The sequence below is a fragment of the Eleutherodactylus coqui genome, chromosome 3 (genome assembly GCF_035609145.1).
Source record: "Eleutherodactylus coqui strain aEleCoq1 chromosome 3, aEleCoq1.hap1, whole genome shotgun sequence".
NCBI lineage: Eukaryota > Metazoa > Chordata > Amphibia > Anura > Eleutherodactylidae > Eleutherodactylus > Eleutherodactylus coqui.
This window is the reverse complement of record NC_089839.1, coordinates 147,980,165-148,006,750: the sequence shown is the minus strand read 5'-3', so window position 1 is coordinate 148,006,750 and position 26,586 is coordinate 147,980,165. Positions and strand designations below refer to the sequence as shown.

The 26,586-nt window shown below is 41.2% G+C and overlaps 1 protein-coding gene across 1 annotated transcript; it reads left to right on the top strand.

Annotated features, from left to right (window-relative positions):
• Positions 1-405: 405 nt before the first annotated feature.
• Positions 406-22,653, top strand: PVALB (parvalbumin). The gene is made up of 5 exons (XM_066596292.1): positions 406-545; positions 11,579-11,655; positions 14,982-15,114; positions 20,054-20,163; positions 22,458-22,653. Exons 2-5 carry the CDS (start codon positions 11,592-11,594, stop codon positions 22,484-22,486), a joined length of 336 nt encoding a protein of 111 aa, XP_066452389.1. The 5' UTR covers positions 406-545; positions 11,579-11,591; the 3' UTR covers positions 22,487-22,653.
• The last annotated feature ends 3,933 nt before the right edge of the window (positions 22,654-26,586 follow it).

The following is a 26,586-nucleotide window of genomic DNA, read 5'->3' as shown; positions in this document are numbered from 1 at the left end:
ATCAACAAGGCCCAGACGTTCCTCCACCTTTCTTGGATCCTGTAGACATCTGACCTATTCGCTGGCACACTTACCAAGCATCTAGATTTGACTTGGATAAGAGCCCTCAAACTTCTGACTTTTTCAAGTCTGGCAGAAAAGACTTGTAAATGTAGTTCAAGCAGCAGCAGGTAGTCTGAGAATGTATTCAATTTAGGGGTGCACATAAATAAATGGGGCATCCCTACCCCCACTCTTTAGATTTCAGTTGGATTGTCTCTTAACCAGTCCTCCTTCCTCCTTTGGCTTCAAAGCCCAAGTCCAGGATCTGAGCCCCTGCCAGGCGTATTAATAGAGTTTCTTGATGAGTTACTTGTCAATAAACATGATCCCTTTCCTGCTGTCTCAGGGTATCTGACACCAAGGGACCTAGATGCAGAGGAGGAGGGGATGGACCTTCCCAAAATAGAACAGATGGAGAAAGTATTTAAGAGGGAATCCCTTCTTAGGGGCACCTCACCGTTGCCTTATCTCAGCCCTTCCCACGGATCCTGATCCATCCCCAAGTGAGTACAAGGGGAGGAGGCTATGGGTGGAAGAGACTGGATGTACAGTAGGAGAGGATTCGATGCACTGGAACATGATTAGGTGCTAGTGCACATTTGTCAGGACTAGCTTGCGACCATCGGCATTGGTGGAAGTATATGACTATTAATATAGCATAGCTTTACATATGTACGAATCACATCTGCTCATGTTACTATTAGGTAATCAAATTAAAGGGCTTTATAGCTTTATATTTGCTATTTGCAGGCTGCATCAAGCCTTATACCCAAACTTTTGACCCCATATAGCCATTGTGCATTTAACTGGACTGTGCACAACCACGTTTTGACAGGTTTAGACCATGCACAACCAACTTTTGAGAGGTATTGATGATTGGAAGTGGTTGATATCACACAAAAAGTTTTGTGTTGACGTGAAACTACTCTTTTCTCGTAGGATAGGGAAGAATTGGATCCCTGCCACACTGATGGTGCCTCCAGCGCAGCATGGGTCTATGAACCGTGAAAGATCTCATTGACTGTACACATGTAGCAAACTTTAACTTGACACATACTATGTGAAACGCACAGTTGCAGCAAACATTTACTTGACTTTTCAATGGCTTTTGATGTGTTAAGTGCCGAGTTAAATTTACTGTAACTCTGCATCTGATACATTGTGTCAAGTTAAAGTTTGCTAAGTCTGTAGGTATGAGTTACACATCTTAGGGTGTGTATAGCTGGCTTTAGCATATATTTCCATACATAAATATCAAGGTGGATCATGAGTTCGCAATGCATACAGTATATAAAATGTAAAGAATAAGGATACAGTGAGCAGGAAACGTCTTTTAGGGTCTTTATGTTCACTTGTAGCTGATTTGGTGCGGATTTTGTTGCGGATCTGCAGCAGATTTCACCCTTTTAATTGAATTTAAATTGAAGGGTAAACCTGCTGCAGGTCTGCACCAAAATCTATTACAAGATCCATAGCAAATCAGCAACATGTGAACATACCCTTAATTTGAGAGAGTACCAGAGTCAGCAAATAATGCATTTTTATGATAAATTACCGGATACGTTATCTTCAGAATGCTTACACTGATCAGTCAGTAAAGTTCACGGTGACATTTTTATACTGCTGTATTGTACAAAGTATCATGGAATCAATTTAATCAAATATTAAATAGATTGAACCAATTGCAAATGCACAAGTCATACTGCAAATATCTTCTGTATAAATAGCCATACACTAATACTACAAGCAGAAGTAAGTAATGGACATCTATAAATCTTCCTGCGTATAAAATGTATCTGATATGATCAAGCAGGCATGTCAAGCGAGCTGTGGGCACTGTAATATTACATAAGCAAATACAGACAGCACTTTAATAAATGTCAACATGTTCCATTCTGTAAGTCAGGTTAATGGATCCCTATGGGGCAGAAATATGTAGACTCAGCAAATGCATTTAATTAATGACTACAAGTTTAACTAGCTGCCACAGATCGCTTGTAACAAGATTACATTATGCGTCTACTAGTTTTGCTTGATGGAGAATGATAAAATATAAGCTGAAATTATAAGGAGTCAATGAAAGTGACAGATTTATGAGGATGGATAATCAACAAGATAGATGTGGAGCATTTGATTGTCACCAAGGGGTTGGAGCCATAAGCCTAGCCTTAACCCTTTCCAGTCCAATTTGATCCTGTTTTTTTCTAGAGGGCTTACTCTTTTTCTGCCATTATACAACAGCGCTATATACTGACTAAAGCCAGTACTGCATGAGGTGAAACGTTGGATAGGCTCCGACAGCAGAGAGGCTGGCAATATACAGTAAGAGAACCCCCGACAGACGTCCACTAACATCGGAGCTGTACAGCCTTAAATCATAATGTCTTCACAGGTCAGACAGTGGGTTGGAAAGGGTTAATATGTGCAAACATACAGACTGTATAGCTGGCAGACACAACGTTTTTGAAATGTAAGAAGTTTTGAGGACAAGTGGTATAAGAGGAACTTATTCACCTTCCACCTTAGGAAGTCTCCTTCATTGATCCACCAATTACTACTAAGCAAAAAACTTCTTAGACAATATAACAATATAGAAAATATAACTAATATCGTTAACCTCATTCATAATATAGTGGACATTAACACTAGTGGCTTTGCTTAGTTGGTAGCAACCACTGGACTTTTTAAACTTTAGTCCAGGAAATGTTCATAAAAGGGATTCGACGTTAGATCTAAAGTGTAGCTAGCACTTGGCTTTGGTATGTGGCATGAGATTAGTTAAAGATATAAGTCATTTCACAAGACGCACGGCATAATCAAGAGAAGGGTATGTGATTATGACTGGCTTACAGCTCTGGTTTAGTAGTATCCCACAACATTGAGGAGTTCCCGCCTGTTATGTAATTAATGACCCAATATTTATAAAGTAACAGATCAGTTGACTTCTGCTTAAGCAACACTTGGCTTCAGGTAGCATCCGGTTATTTTAATCCCACGTAGTTGACCCATAATACCCCCAGTAAATTAATTATTACTTAAGGTTGACTGTTTGAAAACCTTTAATACTTTTAGCGTTATCTTTTTTTTTTAGTTTTCATGAACAGTATTTCATTTTTGTAGATAATAAGAGCGATCATGCTGTAGTATTCAATTATTATACCTTAATTTAGACACTCTGTTAGAATGCAATGAGTTATAAGCAATACTTTTCTAAAAGCCTATTTCCACCCAATACATGGAAATTGAGATTTGAATACAGTTAACCTCAAACTGCCTCCACCCCCATCCCACACCCCCAGGCTCCCTGCACTTGGTCTAGGGCCGAATGCAGACAGCCGGGTCGGATTCCGACTGTGAGATCCTCGCAGCGAGATGCAACCCTGAGCACTTCAGTGACCCCCGACGTACATGTCCAACATCTTCTCTCTGCTATACGGATGTGCTGGCTGGCGCATAGGCGCACATGCGCAGTGCAGAGCCATTGGGACGGCGATGACGTGGATAGAACTTGCTGTGACTTCCATCCTGTGAGCGGAATATCACAGTTGATTTCCGCTCATGGGAATGGAAATGCATTTTTCAATGCATGTCCTATGCGCTGTATTTTTTGCGGGGTCCGGAGCTCTGGATCCTATAGTGCAAATACGCCTGTGTGCATTGGTCCTTAAAGGGTATCTGTCACTTTGTTTTTGCAGCCCTCACTGAGAGCACCATAAGGTAGTGCCTGTCACACTGATATGTCTGCTGTGTATCTGTGCAGTAGTTTTGGAGAAACCTGCATTTTATTAGTAGCACCCAGACACAGAAGCTGACCTGCATATTCATTAGCTGCAGCACCCTGTCCTCCAGCCAGTAATTGGCAGCTCTCTCTCTCTCTCTCTATGCACAGTAATAGGCAGACAGCAGTCAATCATTGGCTGGAGGGCAGGGTGGGTGTAGCTAGCCTGCAGTTTAAAAAATATCCGGGACCACTCTAAGTAGTCCTCTATGCATATGCTGTCACTCATAAAATGCAAGTTTCTCCAAAACTACTGCACAGACCCACACAGCAAACATATTACTGTAATCAGTGTGCCTGTCACTACCTTGTGCTGCCCTCAGAGAGGTCTGCAAATAGATGGTGACAGAGTCCTTTTAAGTTCAGGGGACCAGAAACGTGTGATATGTGCAGTTTGGTGATATTTGGACGATGAACAAGTGATCTGCATAGCTAAGATGGCGAGAACAAGGTGGACATTAATAAAAATTCTCTCCTGGCTTAGGAAAGCTAGACTCAACAGAATTAAGGAGGCAAATAACCTTTTCCGCCATATTTCCTCCATGTGGGCTCAATAAGGCTGCCTAACCACGGGCGATTGTTCATTGCATTACCCGCGGCAATAATCCAGCCGCGGGTAACGCAGTGAACGCTTTCCACAGCGTTACTATGGAAACCGCAGCCGCGGTTCTACGCTTGCGGGATCTAAATCATAGCATGCCGCGATTCTCTGCGGGGAGCCTATCTGTCAGGTAGGCTCACCGCTGAGACCTGTCAGCGCTCCCCCTGCTCCCCGAAGCGGAATATCGCTGGCGATATTCCGTAACGGTCGTGGACAGGGGTCTAAGGACAGGGGCAAATAAAGCAGCTTTCAACTGAAAGGACCCTGTAGAAGAGCCTGATAGATCGGACCTTTCTGCAGACCCTTCTGATTATGGCATGGCGTGTAGGAGATTGGGGTTAACTACAACTACTATTAGCAAACCTACATTTATACCAGTAAGACTATAGATTAACTGTCAACTATTACATCACTTTTATTAAATGGGTAGTTACATTTCCTATCTTAGACAGTTTATCCAACCTCTGGGACCAACACCTACCTTTAGACCAGGGGTATCCTGAGTCCATCCCACCTAGTGAGGCAGCAAATAAAAACAGGGGTAGCCAGGATTACGAAAACAGGTGAGCTTCTGTGCTACACTGTTTGTGTAACTCCCAAGTTATGGAAACTACATCGCTCGCTATACAACCCTGTTCCCCAAATACTTGTTCACTTCTAAGGGAGTAGCGGAAATAACGTAGCACAGAAAGATTGTCCGTTTCCGTAACCCTGTCCGTAAACCTCTCTATTAATTTGTTGTCTCTATGAGCAGCCAGATGTAGCTTCAGTAGGTGAGACGGTGTGGATAAGCCATAAATGTCCAATATGGGAATATCCCTTTAACCCCTTGAGTGGCAGGTTTCCTACCACCCTGTCGTGCCCACCAGGGCAGGTTTTTTTAAAATGGTCTAATCATTGAATTTCAACTAGTTTTGCAGTTGCGTCTCAAGAGCCATAACTTTTTCATTTTTCCATTGACATGGCCATATGAGGGCTTGTTTTTTGCGGGACAAGTTGTGATTTTTTAAACAGGGGGGAGGAAAAAAAGAAATGGGGAAAAAAGAAAAAAGGGGCCATGTCATTAAAGGGTTAAATAATGTATTAACTTCCTTCTCTGGGTCATTACGACGCACACGGATACCACATGTGTGATTGTATTTTTGATTTTTTTACAAAGTAAAGGGAGACAAGTGTTTTTTTTATTTTTTTAATAATTTTTTTACTTTTTTTTTTTTTTTTTTTTTTTCAATTTTTTTTTTTTTGTCCCTTTAGGGGACTTCCACAGGGACCCATCAGGACCCCTGATCACATTCCGGGGGTCCGATGGTGACAGCCCTTTACATGCTGCAGTGACAGCCCTTTACATGCTGCAGTCACATAGACTGCAGCATGTAAAGGGTTAACACAGCAGAGACCAGAGGTTTTCTCTGATCTCTGCTGTAAGAGCAGGTACCTAGCTGTCCTCTGACAGCTAACAACCAGCTCTCCCTGCCACAGAGATCATCGGCTTGCTTCTGACAAGCCGATGGTCTCTATGGCAACCTGTAAACAAAGCAGGACATTGCCGACATGTCGGCAATATCTTCTGCTGGTTTTTCAAAGCCCTTGCACTGCTCTGTGTGGGTCTGTGCAGGCAGAGCACAATGTCACAGCTTGTGGCATTGTGCTCTGCAGCTCCCATAGTCATACATAGCCCGGAAATCTTCCGGGCTATGTCACTATGAGCAGTGGAGCTCGTCCCCGGAAATTTTCCGGGCGTGCCACTCAAGGGGTTAAAGCAAAAATATAACGGAAAGAAAGGAAATTATATGTTAAAGGTCTTTTCCGGGACTAACATAGTGGTGACCTACTGTATCCTCAAAATCTGTGGGGGTCTACCACATAGAACCACTGCCAATCAGTTGATTGAAGAGGCTATAACATAAGGGTGAATACCGTGGCCTCTTTTCAGGCCAATGACATCATGTTAACCAGCGGGGTTGTTGATCCAGGCCTTGGAGTCAGGTCGGAACTTTCAAACGTTGATCCAGGGATTATTCTGACTGTAATTATGGAGTCGGGAAGGAATTTTTTCCCCTCCACAATGGGCTAAATTGGCTTCCTTCTAATTAGGGTTTTTTTTGCCTTCCTCTGGATCAACAAGGAGGTGGGGTGGAAACAGGCTGAACTGGATGGACATGGTCTTCTTTCAGCCTAACATACTATGTTACTATGTTTATTCGTTTCATAGTCTAAGAGTAGCTCAGTCCCATTCAAGTGAATGGGATTCATCTGCTATACCAGACAATGTAATGAAGAGGCTGTAGTGCTCATCTGAGTGCTGCAGCCTCTTCAAAGAACTGATCAATTGGTGTCTTGAGTAGTGAACCTGCACAGATCTGATATTGATGGCCTATTCTAAGGATAAGCTATCAATATGTGTGCAGTCATCAAACGGTTAAGGCTGATTTGTTTGTCATGCAGAAGTGATGTGGCATTTTGAGTGATATTATTCCACAACTCAGAAATATAGTTCATGGATGGATTTGCCTTCTAGCTGTAATAGTCAAATGCCAATAAAAGAGTCTGAGCTTGAAAAAGCACAACAATGGCCTCGACTCCCCAGTAAAAGCCCTAGTGTCTCTGCTCCATGTAAGCTTAGGCCAATGAACAGTGTACCGTATTAGAAGAGGTTAGGAAGAATTGTATTTGGAAGACAGATGCTAAAGTGTAATAGCTGTCACATCCATGTATTTATCAATAGGATTAATGATCACTGCAGTGTACATTACATACCATTCGTATTAGTTCCACCAAATGCTGCACCAGATACAAACCCCGAAGCACCGCATACTTTCCAATATTTACATTTATGTCATTTATATTTTTGATGTTACTAAACAAGTTGCCTTTATTGCATATGAAGATAATAGTTATTTGTTAACCTCTCACAAACCACAGATTATTAAACCTTGACATTCAATCTGATTACTTGCACAGGAAATCAAGTGAAGAGTTTCTGGTGGTGCAAATCTTTAGTTGGCTCTTGCAATAGTGAGAAGTGAATTTTACTTTACACCCATAATACCCATGTTGTAATGGGTGCGGTATGTTCTTAGGATGAGGGATTAATGCTATGACATTAACCCTTTTATAAATGTCAAAGGAGCATAGCGTGCTAATGAATTACTTCTAGAACTACATCTCATGTAAGTCCAAGCTTTTATGGTAATGGATTAACTATGTAGAAGATTCGTTTGAGATATCATGTAGCTGAAACAGGTGCTAACTTTCGGTTGACTAAAGCCAGTCAACAGCCCAGTAAACTTCATAAGAAGGTTATATGATTTCTTACATAACAACCCACCAATTTATTTCATGTTTTAGTTCTTTAATCAACCATTCTGCATGATCATTATATGTTAACTATAAAGAAGACAAAGCCTTCACTGAGCCTTCTGGAACACTTAAAACCCAACCTGTGGGACAAGTGAGTCACTTTAGTAATCAAATGGATGCCAGTAAATGGCACGGACAAATAATCTGTCCAACTGACAACTTCAGATGAGTGGCCACTATTGGACTTCACCTTCTCTATTGGCCCCCCTCAACCATTGCACCCTTGAACACTGCTCAATCTGCCACTGCAGTAAAGTACTGTTCACACATTCATAGGAGCAGAAAAGTGAAAATGACAGAGTGCCAGATTAGATGGACATCAACTCATCCAATCTGACCATTATGACTATGATTGGTTCTGTCATTGTGTCTGTCATTTTACCAGACAAAATAGCTCTGCATGCTGCGCTATTCTTTTTCCAACATTTATGACAAAATACCCTGATGGAACCTCTAAATAGTGGTGTGAACAAAGCCTAATCCAAGCCAACAATTTCATCATATACAACAGCTATGGCCAACATGCATCGATATCCATATAGTCACCTAAGTGATTCATTGTATTTTTCTAGAGGATAGCTTTTTGTCTTAAACACAGAATACTTTGAGTGGCAGTATATGTCATCCTTCACTTCATATCTGAAATGCAATCAAGAACATTCTAAGATATTGTCAACGATTACCCATTAGAGGTTATAGGTATAATAGGATATGTGAGCTAGAGCAGAAGGTTACATTGGGTCTGTATTATTGCTAATACTCCATAAATACACAGCTCACGTCCCAGGTGCCAGTCGCCTCCGCCAGAGAATGAGCGATGCCAACACAGAATATGGGAGGGGGTGGCAGGATACAGTTACCAGTAAGCCTGGATGCATAACACCCAATGCCATGCACTGTCAGCAACTTGTTATAGAACTAAATTCATTTTGGCAGATACAATAAGACTCTTCGCATCGCTCCCTGGATTGAATCATATTTTGCCACAGAGGAATTAGTATCTGCTCATCTGCTATTATCAGTACTTATGTATTTCATAGACAATCCTGACATTAAACTGAAGAATCAATGCATGTGCGTCACACTTACTTAGTAATCTGATCAGTGTCTCTACTAGTCGGGGAAATGTCACTAAGCCCGTAATGATTATTTTTTGTCATATACACTATGCTTCGCCTCTTCATCACTTATTTCCCTTCCAGAAGAATCAATCATGTCACATTCAGAACACTAGAGATCCCCTTGACCAGGAGCACTATTAAGTTCTCAAAGAGGCACAGACACACAATCATGGAAACCTCTTGACTTAGAAATGTTGATGTCCAAATTATACCGTGATATATGTGGCATAGCACCCAGGGGTCAACTGGTTGCATCCATTTAATGGTCTTGCAAAGTGATATCACTGCTCTCCTCTTACAAATGCTTTTTTCATAACTGCATTGCATCTGTATTACTATACTGTTGAGCTATGCAATTCGCACTTCAGTGCCAGTGGGTGTAGATCAGTTCCTCGATTTTATTCCTATGATTCATGATTGGTCTATGCGAATCCATAACACATCTAGCCATGGAAAATCATTTTTACTGTTTACACCAGACACTTTGTATCTGATATAATTGTTCGTTGTCCACCTCAGTTCCTGTGGTGATACTATCTGGGTACTCTGTTATGCCACCCACATCTCGAGCTTTGTAGAGCATTAATGAGAGTCATTAAATTAAAGAGGTACTCCCATCTCCGCTTTTCATAGCCAAGATGGAAAACAACTGCTATAGTTACTGGCCACCTGGACACTAACTACTAAAACAGCCCAGCACTTCAGTACAGCTCTGTTTCCATAGCTCCAATTGAAGTGAATGGGATCTATGGAAGCAGTCTAGCACAGTACACTACCCTGTTACCGTAACTCGGGCAGATACGGAAACAGCGTAGTGCACTGTGCTAGACTGCTTCCATAGATCCCATTCACTTCAATTGGAGCTATGGAAACAGAGTTGTGCTGAAGCGCACGGTTGTTTCCGGCAGGTGGTTGGAAACTCAGGACCGAGTTTTCCCATCTCAGTCGTGAAAAGCTGAGATGAAAACACCCCTTTAATGTCAAAAATAGTTATTGTATACGATTAACAGTTTGTATGCCTGTAGGATGGAAAGCATAGTAAGGCCGGGCTCACATGAACGAGTCGGATTCTACGAGCGTATATATGCAACAGAGGACCTGAGTATGACCTCCATACTGAATTATATATGGTCATGTATGCATACGATTTTCCGCATGGATGTACAGCGGAAGAGTGAATGCAAGCAGGGAATGACATCAGAAAGTTGACCAACTCCTGGAAACACCCCTCTATCGCTCAGGCGACATTCTTTTGTTCTGTCGTGGTGAGATGTTCTGAGAGCCTTCAGAATGAGATGCTGCTCTCTTGGCTTGGCTGGTTTATACTACTTTTTTTGAAAGAAGTATAAACCACTTTCATAAAAAAACAAAACACTTTCTTCTGGAGGAAGCGCCCAGAAGAACAAGCGGAAGTTGCAGACAGCAGTCTGGAAAGGTACATTGCTCCCAAGACTCTCTCTTGCATTGTCTGTCCACAATTTTTTTCCTCTTGAGGAATCTGCGATTCCTTCCTACCTACAAGTGTGAGCAAACCAGCGAAAGTCAATGCATTTGAATGCCGCCTATTACAGCAAATCATACACACAGATAGCAATCACGGAATCCACAATTCAAATCTGTCTGTGTGAGACCGGCCTAGCAGCTATGGTTTAGGGCATGATCCCTGGAATCCGGGGCACCAATCCTGGCTCTCTTGGTCTGTTAATGCCAATGTCTAAGCAAGTATTAAAATAATAGAGTAATTAATGGCAGTATCAGCTTATTTAGCCTCAAATTATTATAAAAAGCAAGTTTTTATTGTCCATTAGAAGTTTGCATATATTTAAAGTGGTGTTTCACAATGCAATTAGGAATATCCTGTGCCACATAGTTACTGGATGCAGGTGTGGCTGCAGGGGTATTCATCCTACCTGGCATAAGACACAGAACTGCAATGCAGGCACAGCTATAATAAACAATATGTCGTGCTTTATAATTATGGCCTATAACGATAAGCCATGCGCAGGATGGGAGGGGATGAAGGAGTGGTCACTAGATTGATAGAAGGGCCCAGGGTGTTAACTATTTAAAACTCTCATATACTTATAGACTAAACCCTAGCATGCTACATGAGTTAATTTCTATAGGACGCATGCCTTTTTGCAGTGCAGAGGAGAAATACTAGCAAACTGAAGAACGGCTCTGCCGGATTATATGCAGTAAGATACAGCAGAGTCATGCCAGTACAGTCTTTACTGCAAAATTAAGCACCAAGTAAGACTAATCAATGAAAAGAGAATTCTCTGCTGTGCTTTGATGTAGCTGCAGGAAGAAAATGATTTATGCTAAAGCATACAGAGCTTATCAGTGAAACTATAGGAGGCTGAAATCGCATTTAACCCTCTAGTTGCAATAAAATGACTATATATTTGGGGAACTTTCCTTGCAATATGAAGGATCTAAGTGGTTAGGTTTTATACGCAGAGGATAATGTGACATTGGTAAATTCTCAGGTGACTGGCATATTGCCCCATGGCGTTCTGCCAGCAGTTTCACCCTCGGCTGGCCACCCCCCTTAATATTCTGTCACTGGAGTTTGCGTGCCTGCAAGCAGCCGCAGTCAGGTCGGCTGCCCCTTGGAAGTGATGAGTCCAGCAGAACATATCCTGCCTCTCAGTCTGTCCCATTCTCTTGCAGATCCAGAGCCGCAATGTCTAGTATGACTGATGTACTCGCTGCTGCTGACATCTCAAAGGCTGTGGGGGCCTGTGCAGGTAGGAGAAGCTATGCTGTGTGTGCATGCTTGGGACGAATTAAAACTTATTTTGCCTATAAAATCATAAAATCTGTGAATTTACAGGACCGTTTAGTGTCCTGTTTGATAATGGCAACTACCTGAACTGCAGGAAAGTTAAAGAAGTCTTTAATGGCCACTGCTGATATTTGGAAGTCATTTCCTACTGCAGTAGCATCTAAACCGGCACTGAATTTGATCCACTTTCTATGACTTTTAGAAATAGCAAATAATGTAGCTTTTTGTTTCAAGATTTTAAAAGACACTTTTAGAAGAGCAGTGACCTTGCTCAACCCCTGCAAAGCTTTCTTGCGCAAGCTGCATTTCCTTCTGCGGGTCTCCTCCCATCCTCAAGTCTTATCTCCTCTATGCTAGATGCTCTGACTTTTGCATCCCCATCCTCTCATCTCTCCCCTTCTTCTTTTGTGACGATCTCTCCATCTGTCCTTCACAACTGGTTATGTCTGTATAAATCTGCAAAAAGTGAGTCGTTAGCGCGTGTTCAGTCTAAAGGAACATCTGATTAACATCTTTATATCACGGAAAATTGCAGCCTGAGGGACACTAAGCTATATTGTTCCCTGAAAGCAATTAAAGATGAAATGATGCTAGCGTCATATCCAGCCCGGATTATGATATGCTGTAAATTGTGTCATATAAAAAAAACGGTTCATCCTCATCTAGAGCATGACATTTAAAGATATACTTTATTCAGTGCGTCTGGCGAAAGCTCCCATAGAGAGAATAGGGAATTACTATGCAGCAAAATAATACATGTGCAAAGGGAAATTGGTGCATTACTCAAGGTTTTATAGCGAGTCCAGTTAAAGAGGCAACCTCAGTTTGATTGCACCAAAGAGGTAACAGAGGGTTCCCCCCGATATACCCTCTTTTTTTCTATTAGAGCCAAAAGCAATATTTTGAGTGTTCGGGAAAACTGCTAGTGTGTATTGGAACCAGTGGGCACCCACTGACTCTTCTTTCCAGAGCTTGCACATTGTTGATACCCTATTTTTTAATGGGGGTAAGCCATAGCATTTGTGGCAGTTTTTGAGCCAAATCCAGAAGTGGATTGTGTTATATCTATGGTAATAAAGGACTTATATTTCTCTTTCCACTTCTAGCTTTGGCTCAAGAAACTGCATCAAAAAACTGCAGTGACGTTTTCTGAAAAACGTTGTGTGTGATATCATCCTTTGTGGACCTCAATGGTGGGGCATATGCAATGTCAAAAGTCATATTACGGAATTTATTAAGACCATCTTAACTTAATATGAAGCCCATTGGAGGAAAATGCACCAAATGTATTAAGAGTTACAAGGCTCTTAATATATTGGGCGCATCTTGGGGCATCTGATTGCTGCAAGATGGAATCTACGCCAGCTGTGAGCTGGCATAAACTTCTGTTATTACATCCAATTTCTGGCATAAACTATACTACCTCTGTTGAGACCTCTTGCGCTAAACTGCTTCTACTTTTTAGAAAAGTAGTTAGAGCAATGGAAAAGAACTAAAAAAGTCTCATATTTTCAGCCCGTAGAGCATATACAGAAATAAGTGACTTTTTTACGCTACCTAATGGCACACAGCCAATTGTAAGTCCCTCCATAATATTTTTCATCTGATTGATAAGCATAAAGACTTTTTCATTTCCGTAAGTGAGGATCGATCCTTTTAGAAAAAAATGTAGAATGTTAATCTTGAACAATCATCAACGTATCAATAACAATTAGCATTATGTGTATGGGCATTCTTATCAAAGAGCATTTGAAGCAAACAGATTTAAGTGTAGATAACGCCTTGATGAATGCACATTGATTTCAATAGGTTCATTCACATAAGCATATTTTTTCACGTGATGTGCAATCAGGTGCAAAAATATGTGGCATGACCTATTTTACTGCATAATATGTACCTCAATAGGCCATTGAAGTGATTGGGCAGGCGCAAATACAGAGGAAATACACAAGGAAACCTGCATATTCATTGCACATTTTCACACCATTTTAATGAGCCTTTCTGCGTTCTTTTTTGCGTGAGCAAATGCGCAGTGTATTTGCACGCATGAAAACATGCTGGAGTGGCCGCGACAGCGATCTTTGGTAGCTCAAATATGCAGTATATTTGCACAATTGAAATGTTTTTACGTCTGTGTGAATGAGCCCTAATAGTGACCCCCCTTAGTGGCCGCAGTAGTAACAGTGGCCCCATTAGTAATAGTGATGCTCATAGTGTCCCCAGTAGTAATAGTGACCCCCATAGTGGCCCCAGTAGTAATAATGACCCACATTGTGTCCCCAGTAGTAATTTTGACACACACACCCCATAGTGGCCCCAGCAATAAAAGTGACCCTCATTGTGGCCCTGGTAGCAATAGTGACCACCATTATGGCCTCAGTAGTAAGTGATCCCCATAGTAGCCCCAGCAGTAACTGTGACCCCCATAATGGCCCCAGAAGTAATAGTGTCCCCCCATAGTAGTCCTAGAGATGCTGCCTGGCCAAAGGCCAATATCAACCCCCCTACTGCATCCCTACAGACTTTACACTTAGCCACCCTGCATCCCGGTCTGGCAGCGGCAGCCACTGCAGAGTCTGTGACCACTGACCTTTCACCTCGGCGCAGATGCCAGTGGTGCAGTGCAGTTAGTTACCTCTCACCTTGGTGCAGACATCAGTGGTCACAGATGCTGCAGAAGCTACCGTTGCCGGACCACAGATGCAGGCAGGGTGAGTAAAACTCACATAAAATGAAGCTGCAGGCTTTGTGGTTGACATGTATAATATAAGGGATCCGAACAATTAATTGATGACATTGGTGTAAATTGGGAAGTCAGTTATTCTGATGTCCTAAGAATACAATGGGTCTATACATACATAGATATATACTCTGCCCTTCATGACCTATGTTTTAACGTTTCTGCCGACTTGTCTAATATGAACTGGCTTCATTATCGCACCACATAGGGCACTTTCAAAACATATGTGGACATTTAAATATTTCATGCTTTGCTTGAAATAATCTGTACATTGATTGCCATTTGCTGAAACTATGGTACTGTGGGAACCACATCTACCGTACTTTCCTGACTGAACGGCAAGATGAAGCTCTGTGATTCCCTAGAATCAGAATTCATTAATGACTACAGAGAATAATTCTGAAATATTGAGGTGTTGCTCGTTATATAATTCAAATATATATATATCTTTGACAATTGAAATAAAGACTATATAGCAAAGTGGCTTAACTATCCTAAAAATGACCCACACATCTTTCATCTATGTCATTTCTTACATATCAATGCAGCTGCTGAGTCATTTGACCACAAGAAATTCTTCCAGATGTGTGGCCTGAAGGGCAAGAGCAAGGATGAGTGGAAAAAGGTTTTCCAAATCCTGGATCAAGATGCAAGTGGATTCATAGAGGAGGAGGAGCTCTGGTGAGTTAATGGGCCTGTATCTGCTGAACGCAATTCAACTGCATTAGTATTAACTAGGCACAAATGTGCAATCCCTTCACAAAAGCAAATGCAATATAACATGTGCTTTGGCTAGCATACTGGCAATTTCTACAGACTAACTGATATGCCCAAGTTACTTTCATTAAATTAATCAAAATGAGTTGTTTTTTTTACTAAATGCCATGGGTTTTATCACAATAGCAAATTTCTATATGACCGCCTTTCCTGTAGGCAGGGCTATATGTATCAAAGTACTTCTATAAAGTAGAACAGATTGGTAACATAAACATAGTATGTACTGCTAAAAAAAAGACATATGTCCATCCAGTTCAGCCTATTACCCCCCATTGTTGATCCAGAAGAAGGGAAAAAAACAATCAATGAACTAGAAGCCAATTTTCTCCCATTTAAGGAAAAAATTCCTTCCTGACTCCAATCTGGCAATCAGAATAATCGCTTATGAATGTTATTTTGTATATTCTTTTCTGCTAGTAGCCTCATAATTCTAGTTAAAGCCAGTTGACTGGCCTGTGCCTCTAATTTTAATAGGTTACAATGGAGAGAGCTGAGAGTATGGGTTCAATTTCTTCCTCCTTCTGCCTGCTACATAGCACCAAGATTTTGGACCCATCCAAGAACTGATTAGTGTGGGTGCTAAGAGTTAGACCTCCATCTATCTAACACTTCTGGCCTATCCCTAAAAACCTGGATAACTCCTTTAACTGTGCAAAGGGGGCTTTCACTTTCCCCAATCTCTAGATAGTTGGGGGTTTTCAACTATTCTAGCCTGATGAAGGATTGCTAGAAGACTCGAAAGCTTGCTGTAACATCATATATTTTTGTTAGCCATTAAAAGATATCATATCTACAAGATGACTTGGTTTCTCTCACTGAGAACAATCACACTGAACTATAAGACATAGACTCCTCTACGGTATATTCACACAGCAAAATTAGTGTGGATTTTCCACAACTGAAAATTTGCATCAAAATCCACAACATTGGTGTAGACTTGGTGGAGATGCACAAAAGACTTCATCCCTTCAATTGAAAGGGTGAAATCTGCTGCAGAACCATGTCAAATTCTGGATTTTGGGGCGTATCCGTTCCAGAATCCCCAGTGCACAATATTTTGGTGCAGATCCATCCTATTTGTGAATGATCCCCAAAAGAGTATTCTCAACTGTGAACAATATTTTCTGGTATATATATATATATAATTTACATGTACAATAATACTGTATATTACATTCAAAATACTTTTCTGAGTACTAATCATGAGTAACTGCACACCGGGGCTCAGATTTATCAATAATCCAATATTTTCCTCCTAATATGTTTTTTAGCTTTTCTTATGGTGTTTTCTGCACCAAATTTATCATAGTATTGCTTTTTGTAAGTCCGAGCTCACACGGGCGTATGTGGGTGCGTGCTGTGCGCAACTTTGCAGGAAGTATGCATGTAGATGCTTACTGTCCGCATACATCCAGTCCCCATAGCCTACATTGACGTGCATTTGCACGTAATAGGACTTGCATTTGCACGTCCAAGGTAGGACATACCGTGAGTTTTTTCTCTAAGGGTGCATTCACACGGGTGAGTACCATATCCGCGAAGCTCGGATCGATATCATACTCTTGAACTTGCAATTCTGAATGCAAGCATGATACAATTTTACTTTAAAAAATGCATTGCATTTATGTCCTCGCGTTTTTCACATGCATGAAAAAAAAACACAAGCGTTTAACCCTTTCCAATCCAATTTATATCCTGGTTTTCCTAGGGGGCTTACTCTTATTATGCCGTTATACAACGGCGCTATATGCTGGCTAAAGCCAGTACTGCATGAGGTGACACGTTGGATAGGCTCCGACAGCAGAGAGGCTGGCAATATACATGAAGAGAACCCCGATGGACATCTTCCAACATTGGAGCTCTACAGCCTTAAATCATAATTTTTTTAAAGGGGTTGTCTCGCAGCAAACATCAAAATTTTACATTACCCCATTCCCCCTGTCACCCCCCTGGCATAAAATTGCAATTTAAAGCGGTTTTTAAACCGCTTGCTACTCACCGATCCGACGAAATATGGAGTTATAAAAATCTTCTCCCTAAGATGGCCGCCGGTCCTTTCCCAGGGATGCACTGCGGTTTTCTCCCATGGTGCACCGCGGGTCTTCTCCCATGGTGCACCATGGGCTCTGTGCGTTCCATTGCCGATTCCAGCCTCCTGATTGGCTGGAATCGGCACACGTGACGGGGCGGAGCTACGATGACGACGCGGTGACCAGCTCTCCGGCACGAGCGGCCCCATCCACCAGGCAGAAGACCGCACTGCGCAAGCGCGTCTAAAAAAGCAAGAAGACATCAGAATTAGACGGATCCATGGCGACGGGGACGCCAGCAACGGAGCAGGTAAGTGAATAACTTCTGTATGGCTCATATTTAATGCACGATGTATATTACAAAGTGCATTAATATGGCCATACAGAAGTGTATACCCCCACTTGCTGCCGCGAGACAACCCCTTTAAGGCGTCAGACAGTGGATCGGAAAGGGTTAAAGTAGCTTCAATGTTAAATATCACTTACCATGCAAGTACAACACAATTCTTTAAAGTATCCAACTGGAAATGATGGACAATTCCTTGCAAGTAATCGCCCAAATATAGGACATGTACTTCTGCACCATTTCCACAACAAGTCTGCATAAATTACATGTAGATTTTCCATCAGATTTTAATGCCACATGTGAATCAGTTCTAATGGGATGGGTACATCTAAATAAATGGTTTCCTAAATGACTAAACATGATGTCTTACTATGTGACTGCACAAGCCGCACAGGCTAGGTCAGCTCCGTTTTAGAGACGTATATACCTATAATCCTTCTAGACTTTGCATTTTTCCATAACATGCCTCAAGATCACCTGTAATACCTAAAGGTGGCTGTCAAGATAGAACAAGTTGGAGATCCCCAGGTTAAAGGAACTGAGAATAAATAGAGATATGAATGTTTCTGTATTCCCTATTATAACATAGCTAATGTGGTCCGAGCACCAAGTAACAGAAAAACATGGCTGCTTTTTTCCAAACACAACGCCAGCCTTGTCCATGCGTTGTGTCTGGCATTGCAGCTCAGAACCCATTCACTTCAGTGGAGTTGAGCTGCAATACCACACATAACCCTATGGGGCTGTCTTTGGAAACAAGTAGCCATGTTTTTCTAACCCTGGACAACCCCTTTAAAAATATTTGAACCCACATCTACCAATCAGACCAATCACATCCTTCAGACACTTTTCTCAGGTATCTTAATAGAAATGGTAAACATGGCCACTAATAATATGTCATCTACAGTAAGACAAAACACCAAAAATGACTTAAATGGTTTACACTATAATTAAAGTCATCTGCTGGAAACATCCTTCCACCAAAAAGAAGATGAACCAAATAACTTACAGATTACTGAATTTAAGGCACTCTTCAAGAAAACCAGATAAGTAGTTATACAATAACATAGGCCGCGAAGAACACGGGTTCACCCAATCATTGACCCATGTAAGGCCGGGCTCACACAAGCGTATGGCACACGTAATACGCTCTACTAATCTGCCATAGGCTGTCATGTTGATGCTCACACGAATTGTGAGAAATACGTGTGCAATAAAAATCGCAGCATGTTCTATCTTGGGTGTATTACACATGCTAAGATTGTGTAGGGTGATTGACAGCATGCATACGTGGCTAATTGAGGGCTTTCTGCGGCCAAACAAAAAAAATATCAGCAGCTCTTGTCCCTGTGTGGGCGCCATCCTGCTGCTACTGTAAATGTTGTATTTGAGACGAACAATCATATTAACAATCAATAATACAGCAACGATTAAAGGAACCTCGATTTTACTGATGGGCGTTCCTTTAAAATACCTAAAGAATAATTTCAACATAAAGTCATGGTATATTTTGGAAAGGTAAATCTAAAAAAACATCTAAATTGCTGTACTATATCACAATATTGGTGGATCCTTTAATTCCTTAAAGGGATATTCCTATCTGACACTTTCATGACATGGTCACAGGATACTTCATGAAAGCCTGATGGATGTACCTATCTCTAGTTGTGGCCCCTATTCATGCTGGTGTGGTATTTATAGAAATAAATACATAGTATTTATATTGTTTTTTCAGTTTTATTACTTTTGCACTATAATAATGGTTTTAAAAATATGTTGCCCCATTCCAAGACCCATAACATTTTTACTTCTCCATCGACAGAACTGCATAGGTGCTTGTTTTAAGAAGGACAAAAACTGTCATTTTTATGGGTACCATTCGGAATACACACAATTTCTTTAACACTTTTTACTTAATTTTTTAGGAGGCATAATGAACAAAAAACAGCAACTCGAGCATTTTTTTTATTGTTTTTTTATTTTAATGGCGTTCACCATACAGGCCATAGTACAATCATTAGCTGTATAGTGTGGGTAAGGCCCAATGTCCACAGACAGATTTGATTTGTGTGCCTTGTGGAGCGAAAAACAAATCGCAGTATGCTCAATTTCAGGGAGGTTCCCGTAAGGACAGCTTCAATTCAAGGCCCAGCCGCAATTGATATTGTGGATGGGCTGCGAATTCCATGGGAAAATAGGACTTTAAAAAAAGAAAACTCTACCAAAAATGATTTTCAGGCTACAATGAAATGAACGATAAGCAAACGAATTATCGGTTGTTGTTCAATCTATGGTCGTTTTACACTGAATGATTATCGTTCGAATTCAAAATATCTGGCAATTTTTTTAACGATAATCATTCTGTGCAAAAAGACCTCTTTACAGTTAAAGTCGCCATTTAGCCCTTGCTTAAATTGTACATATTTACATAATAAACTTTGTGTTAATGATTTTTCTTACTCTCCAGTCTTATACTGAAAGGCTTCACCCCCGATGGCAGAAAACTCTCTGCCAAGGAAACTAAGGCCCTTCTCAATGCCGGTGACAAAGATGGAGATGGCAAAATTGGCATTGATGGTAAGTCTCTGGTAAAATCAGAAAGTGTCTTCAGGGTATTTGCGGTATCTGTGTATATACTGATATCACAACTGCTACCTTATGGTGATCTAGTATTGTAAAGCACAATATAGAACCACAACAACCACATCTTCTGAATGGTCATTTACATTGCACTTAAGGTTGCCATAGGTCTGCCAACTAATGTAAATGGAGGCTACCAGTCCTTTGCCAGTAGACTGGAGAAAAGGAATTTGAGAATTTGAATTTTTTCTGTCTGATCCCATCCTTTGCCGCAGTATATGAAGCACCAGAAGTGTCTACTTTCCCCTTCCATATCCATGTGCATTTTTATAGTATTTTTTTTCCCAAAAAATTACATCATTACTATTTCCAAACTTCAAACCAAAATTCTATAAGTACCACTTTGATTTTAATAAAGTAGAGGGTTTCTTCAGCCTCGTAATTTTTTCCTGAAATATACTTAATATGACTTAGGGTGGCTTCACACGCGTCTATTACAACACATGTATTCCCTCTGGTGTGTTCACATGTCCGTGTTTTACAGGTGCATGCCTGTAAAGATAGGACATGCATGCACCATAGGAGCTCCATTGAATTCAATAGTCTGCCGGCACCCCTGAATTGTTTTTCAGGGAAGAGCTTTAAATATAAGCTCTTCGCTAAAAAACATACATTTTAGTGTAAAAAAAATAATAATAAAATATATACTCACCTGTTTGCTGTTGCCGTGTCCCCCGCAGGGAAACAGAATTCCCTGCTGCACCTGCCACAGATGTGAGAGATGCAGCAAAGGAATTCTAAATCCTCACGGGGAATAAAGAATTCTCTACCACAGCTGTCACAGATGACAGCTGCGGTAGAGGATCCAGCTGCCGGCATCCTGTAATAGCTTTTCAGGGAAGGGCTTTAAGTATAAGCCCTTCCCTAAAAAACAAGGTAAAGTAGTATAAAAAATAATAAACACCACATACTCAACTTTCTTCAGCTGCCGGTGCTCAGCCGTGTCCTCTCTGTGCTGTCCTCAGCTCTGCAATGCATTTCTTTTAGCAGGTGGCGATTTAAAATGAAGCCACCCTTAAAATAACATAAAAAGAGTGTATTTATCTCAACAAACGATGTTGGCAGCGATTTATTGAGCACAACTATGACATAACAACTTCACTTTCATCACAACCAGTGATTGGCTGCATTATCCCTGTAGAACAGTAAACAAAGACTGAAGATTTAAAGGGTCCTTTTTGTGTAATTTTAAGCATTATTTGCTTTGTTTATGTTTTGAAAAACTAGAAAACCTATTTTATATTCAAAAAGTTGAAGGGGACGATTCAAAAGCAGCCAGCAGACAATAGCCCAAAAAGAAAAATAAGCAATACTAAACTGGGAAATCCACCCTCACTGCAGTAAGGACATTGTAACGTCCTGCAAGTTCCCATGGTCGCTGACTGACTGCAGTGGACATGTGTAGGCAGTCACAACTTCATCATGGCTGAGCAGTGAAACCAACTGGATCATTGGTACTGGGGGGGCAGCAGATTTGCCAGCTGCGTATTGCTTAATTTTTTATTTTGGGCCATCCTCTCCTGGTTGCTCAATTTTGTGAAATGTCCCTGAAAACCCCTTTACACCATAAAGACTGTAAAACACCTTCAAAAACATCTAATAGAAAAGGCTATTTATTGACCAATTTACAAAGAATGTCAACTGCTTGGAAGTGAATTAGTAAACCGGTAAGCAAGCATTTACCGGCTCCAACAACAGAACATTATTCAATATGAGATACTTCCTCTGTTGGGCTTTAAATCACTCTTCTAGATCCTAATTCCAATAATTCTTTGAAATGTATTAGATCTGCATTATATGCCTTAATCGATAAATGTTCATCACAAATGTAATTCATTTAACTACCAAGTCACAGGAGAAGACATGCGGAGATTATTCCTGACGCAGCACCATATACTATTTAACATGGTAAACATTTGGACAGTAAATCTATCCTCCATATATGGGCAAAATAAATGGCCAATTTTTTTCTATTGACTTGTCCCTCATCGGCTCAATGAGTTTTGGCATCATTTATAGTTACATGTTGAGGTTCATCGGTTTTATTTCCTTTTAATATCACTTATGAATTTTGTGATTGCTTTACAGTGGATCAGGACTATAAAACAGACATAAGATAGGGGTAGAAAACACTTATTTACCGTGTAGCACCCACCATTGTAGCAACACATTTGTGATTGCTTTGAGTTCTTTTTCTTTTAGACTAACATACTCTTTTCTTGTCTTCACAGAGTTCGTAGCATTGGTGGCCGAATCCTAAGCAAGAGAAGCTCTGTTGTTCTTTTGGCAAAGCTTTTCCCCTCCTTGGACGCCAATTTATTTATTGCTCCCATTTTATACTCCACCTCTGGTCCCTGCCTCCTGGATCTCCGTGCTGGAACTAAGCATAACACAATGCAATAAAGGGCAAAAACATCTCAGAAACTAGGACCTCTGGTCATTTGTTTGCTTTCATTAATTATTTATTATATTTTTGGGTTACATCACTTTGACAATTGTGCAGTTTTAGTTGTTAGTGAGGGTACACTTTTTTATGGTCTTAAAGGGTACCTGATACTAGGTTCATGCTGCCCAAACCATGAACAGCATGAACCTAGGACAGGTATGTACACTGCTGGTGTTAGCTCTGTCCCTATATACAAATATGGCAAGAGCTTCCAGTCCTAGATGATCTAGGAGGGAAGAGGCCGGCCTCACTAACATGTATGTTGTCTGAAAGGCCACAGTGTCTCAGAATAAGACATACATGCCTGTAATGTATATACCTGTTCTGGGTTCACGCTGCCCATGATTCAAAGTCTGGTGAGAGTATCACATTTCCAAGAAAGTTATGAATGTTTTTTTTACTAGGAAGACTTTTTACTGATTCTTAGGCCCAATGCACATAGCAACGCTGTGTAAACAAAGAATATGGGGACAAACCAAGTTTCTACTGTTCCATATTAGGAAGCCACTGGTATTCCCTGTGCCAAATATAAAGCCTCCATATGGCATATTTTCCCATCCTGGTAGTAAGGAACATGCGATACAACATGACACCTATGAAATTATAGCTATGTATACAGTGGCACTTAAACTAATTGGGGAGAGTTATCAGAACTAGTGAAGGAGAAAAGTGGAACAGTTGCACATAGCAATATATTATCCCATCTCTTATTTCAGTTTTCAACAGGAGTGATAATCGCTCAGTGAATGGAAGCAGATCACTTTCGGATGTCCACCTCCATTCACAGTAAACAGGCAGTTGTTGATAGATATAGAACTGCCTGTTTACACAGATCTATCTTTCTTTGATCTTTGTGCCTCCAGAAACTGAATGATAAGTGAATGAATTATAGTTTTTGGTTCATTCACTGCCCATTAACACTGAACAATTATTGTTCAGATTGCCACAATTATACAGAATAATCGCTCTGTTTAAAAGGGTCCTTAGGGTGTGTTCATATCTGTGTTCTCTGTTTCCTTTGTTATATTCCATCGTAGGAGCAGAACAATAAAAATAATAGTCTGAGATCCTCTATATGACGGACACCAATGGTGCCTAATGCAGCCCATTGTGTATTGTGGGGTCCATTGGATTTTTGTCATGGTGTTCATCAATTTATTGGAAAAAACAGCACAGCATGCTGAATGTATTGGAATTTGCTATGGTGGTTCCGAATGGAACCTCCAAAGCAGATGTGAACACACCCTTGAAGGTCCTGACAGGGGTAGTACAAGGCTTCAGGGATTTATAGAATGCAAAAGAGATTGTGGACCTGCTTCATACTCTGTACTAGGCATAACACTGGGCATGTGGAGTGTTCCTTTAATGGGGGGTTTATTGGGTTCATAATTCCCATCCCCAAAACCAGGAGGTTAGGATACAAATCATCTTATAGCACATACTGTAACTGTATGTGAATGTCATTGCACCATCAGTGCTTCCTCACAGCAGTTTGCAAAGTAGCAACTGAAAAGATTTAATTAAATAATGACGAACATTCACCAAGTGATGGACAACAAGTATAGTTGCTGCTAGAATTACTGTGCAACAATATGATCTTCATCACTGGGCAGTCTACCAACATGAATCTACAGCGAACCAACATAAGATCCACCATGTAGCCTTTAAAAAACCTGCAAAGGGAAACCATATGAGCTAGGAGGTATGAAGGCCCCTGATGTCAAGAGATATTTTGCTACTGCTATATTAGATCAAACCAAACAGTGGGGGGTTGCCCCGTCGCATAAAAAATAGCTTTACTAGGGACCGCAGCTTTAGGCACCCCCTTGATTTCCCTTATCGGGGGTAGGCCCCCCTCCTTGCCAACACACGCTCTTCCGAGCCTTCAAATTTCGTTCCATACCTGGAGTCAACTGGTTCCCACAACTTCCGTGATAGTGCTGGCCTCGGTCCTTCCCTACGATTTCTCTCTTCCATGTTCTCGGACTTTGATTTCAGGGTGTGGGAGGCCTCAAGCATTTAAAAAATTTGAGATATCTATAAGAACAACGCCGTGCTGGATTTCCCCACATTGAGCCAGACATTCCAACTTCCTAGTAAGTTACGTTTTGCTCATATGAGATTAAGATATATTTTACAAACCTTAAATGTGCAGAGGCCAGTGTTTCCTAAGGCAGCCTTCATCTTCTTCTCACTTTCAATGGGTGCTTCTGGAGGCATATCAACATTTTATGATGACTCTTTCTCCCTGGACTCTCAGAATAAGTCCCCATAGATGACGTGGTGGGAAATAGACCTTAAGCAGCAATTCAGTTTGGAGGAGTGGAACTGAGCCCTTGCCTGGACTAAGAAAGTTTCACATTGGGAAGCCCATTGGGAATTCTCGCAGAAGATATTTTTGCGTTGGAACCTGATGCTGGCGAGACTGGCTAGAATGAATAAAGATGTCCCTGAGACGTGTTGGGGGGCTGTGGTGCGAAGGGCACATACTTCCACATGTGATGGTTGTGCCCAGTTATACGCTCCTTCTGGAATGCGGCCTTCATTTTCATCTATTCTGTATCGTGTTAACTTGTGTTCCCGGACACAGCGCTGGCTCTCTGTTTATTAAATGCGAACAAACTGACCCCTTTTCAGTCCTCACATCATCCTAGCATTACGGTTAACGATTGCTAGACATTGGAAATCAATGGAGGCCCCCTCGATATAAGAGGGTTAGAAACTCGGTGAATCAAACATATCACCTAGAAGAAATTTATTACCACAGATGTGTCACTAAGTCCTCCTGGATGGCCTCCTGGGCAGCATGGATGAACTTTATGGTGTCTGACCCCTCATAGTTGAGGTTCGTTGGGCTGGAGGATGTGATGACAGGCAGGGGCTGCTTGCGTTGGGTTTGCCGGGCACAGGTACAGAGCAGCTTGCATGAAACTAACAGAGCCCGCAGGTTATACACGTATGGGCCTCCTCTCCCTAGACAAGCATGCCTTGATGCCTGTTTTGTAATGCTTATGCTAATTTTGAATTGTATACTTAGTTATGGAATTGTGCCTCTTTTTGTTCAGTTATGAGCTCTCTGTTTGGAAAAACTTTCTTTAATAAAAATAAAATTATTAAGTAAAAAAAAGATATCAGAGTGTTGTTAACAGAGTGTATTCTGAACAAGGACGAGTTACAAGTGGCGACCACAAGGGTCTGTCCTGGGTCCTATTCACGAGAAGGTTAAGCCCTACCCCAAAACTAAGCCCTAGCTGCACTCCAAGAAAAAAAGGGAATATTTACCTAGCAGGCGCGGTCCGGGTCCTGCTGCTGTCCGGAGCTCCACCGTGCGTCCTGCAGTCCTTGTTCGCCCACAGAAGATCACTTCCTGATTGCTGGATTCATAAATCCTGCAGCTTTTTTGTACAGCACACATATGAATGAAGTATTGCGCCCCGAAATGGATACCCCTGTTTGTTCTGTGTTCAGAAACATACCCATTGTGGCCCTAATCTTCTATCTGTATGCGGTACTAAAACCGAAAGGAGTAGCCAGTGGCTTTCAGAACAGTTATTTTGTTTGAAGGCGTTTCAGGCCCCATAGCGCACTTGTAGAGCTCTTGAGCTGCCAAAACGATAGAGAACCCCCACAAAGCACCCCATTTTGAAAACTAGACCCTATAATGAATTCATCTATTTTGATATCATCTGCGAAAAGCACAGACTTGATAGTCTTGTTTCAGATTTTGATTCCCTCTATATCCCTGTTTCCCTCCAGCATCTGTATCAGTGATTCTATTGCAATGTTAAAGAGAAGTGGGGAAAGGGGGCACCCTTGTCTAGTACCTTGTTGTAGTGGGAATCTTGGAGATAGAAAACCCGGAGTATAAATTTGAGCCAGTGGGGAGGTGTAAAGGTTCCATATATAATTGTAAA

Excerpts from the sequence above, each read along its gene's own strand:
- PVALB (XM_066596292.1), top strand. The coding sequence starts at position 11,592 with ATGTCTAGTATGACTGATGTACTCGCTGCTGCTGACATCTCAAAGGCT. Across the intron at positions 11,656-14,981 it reads GGCTGTGGGGGCCTGTGCAG|CTGCTGAGTCATTTGACCAC; the intron begins GTAGGAGAAGCT and ends ATATCAATGCAG. Across the intron at positions 15,115-20,053 it reads ATAGAGGAGGAGGAGCTCTG|TCTTATACTGAAAGGCTTCA; the intron begins GTGAGTTAATGG and ends CTTACTCTCCAG.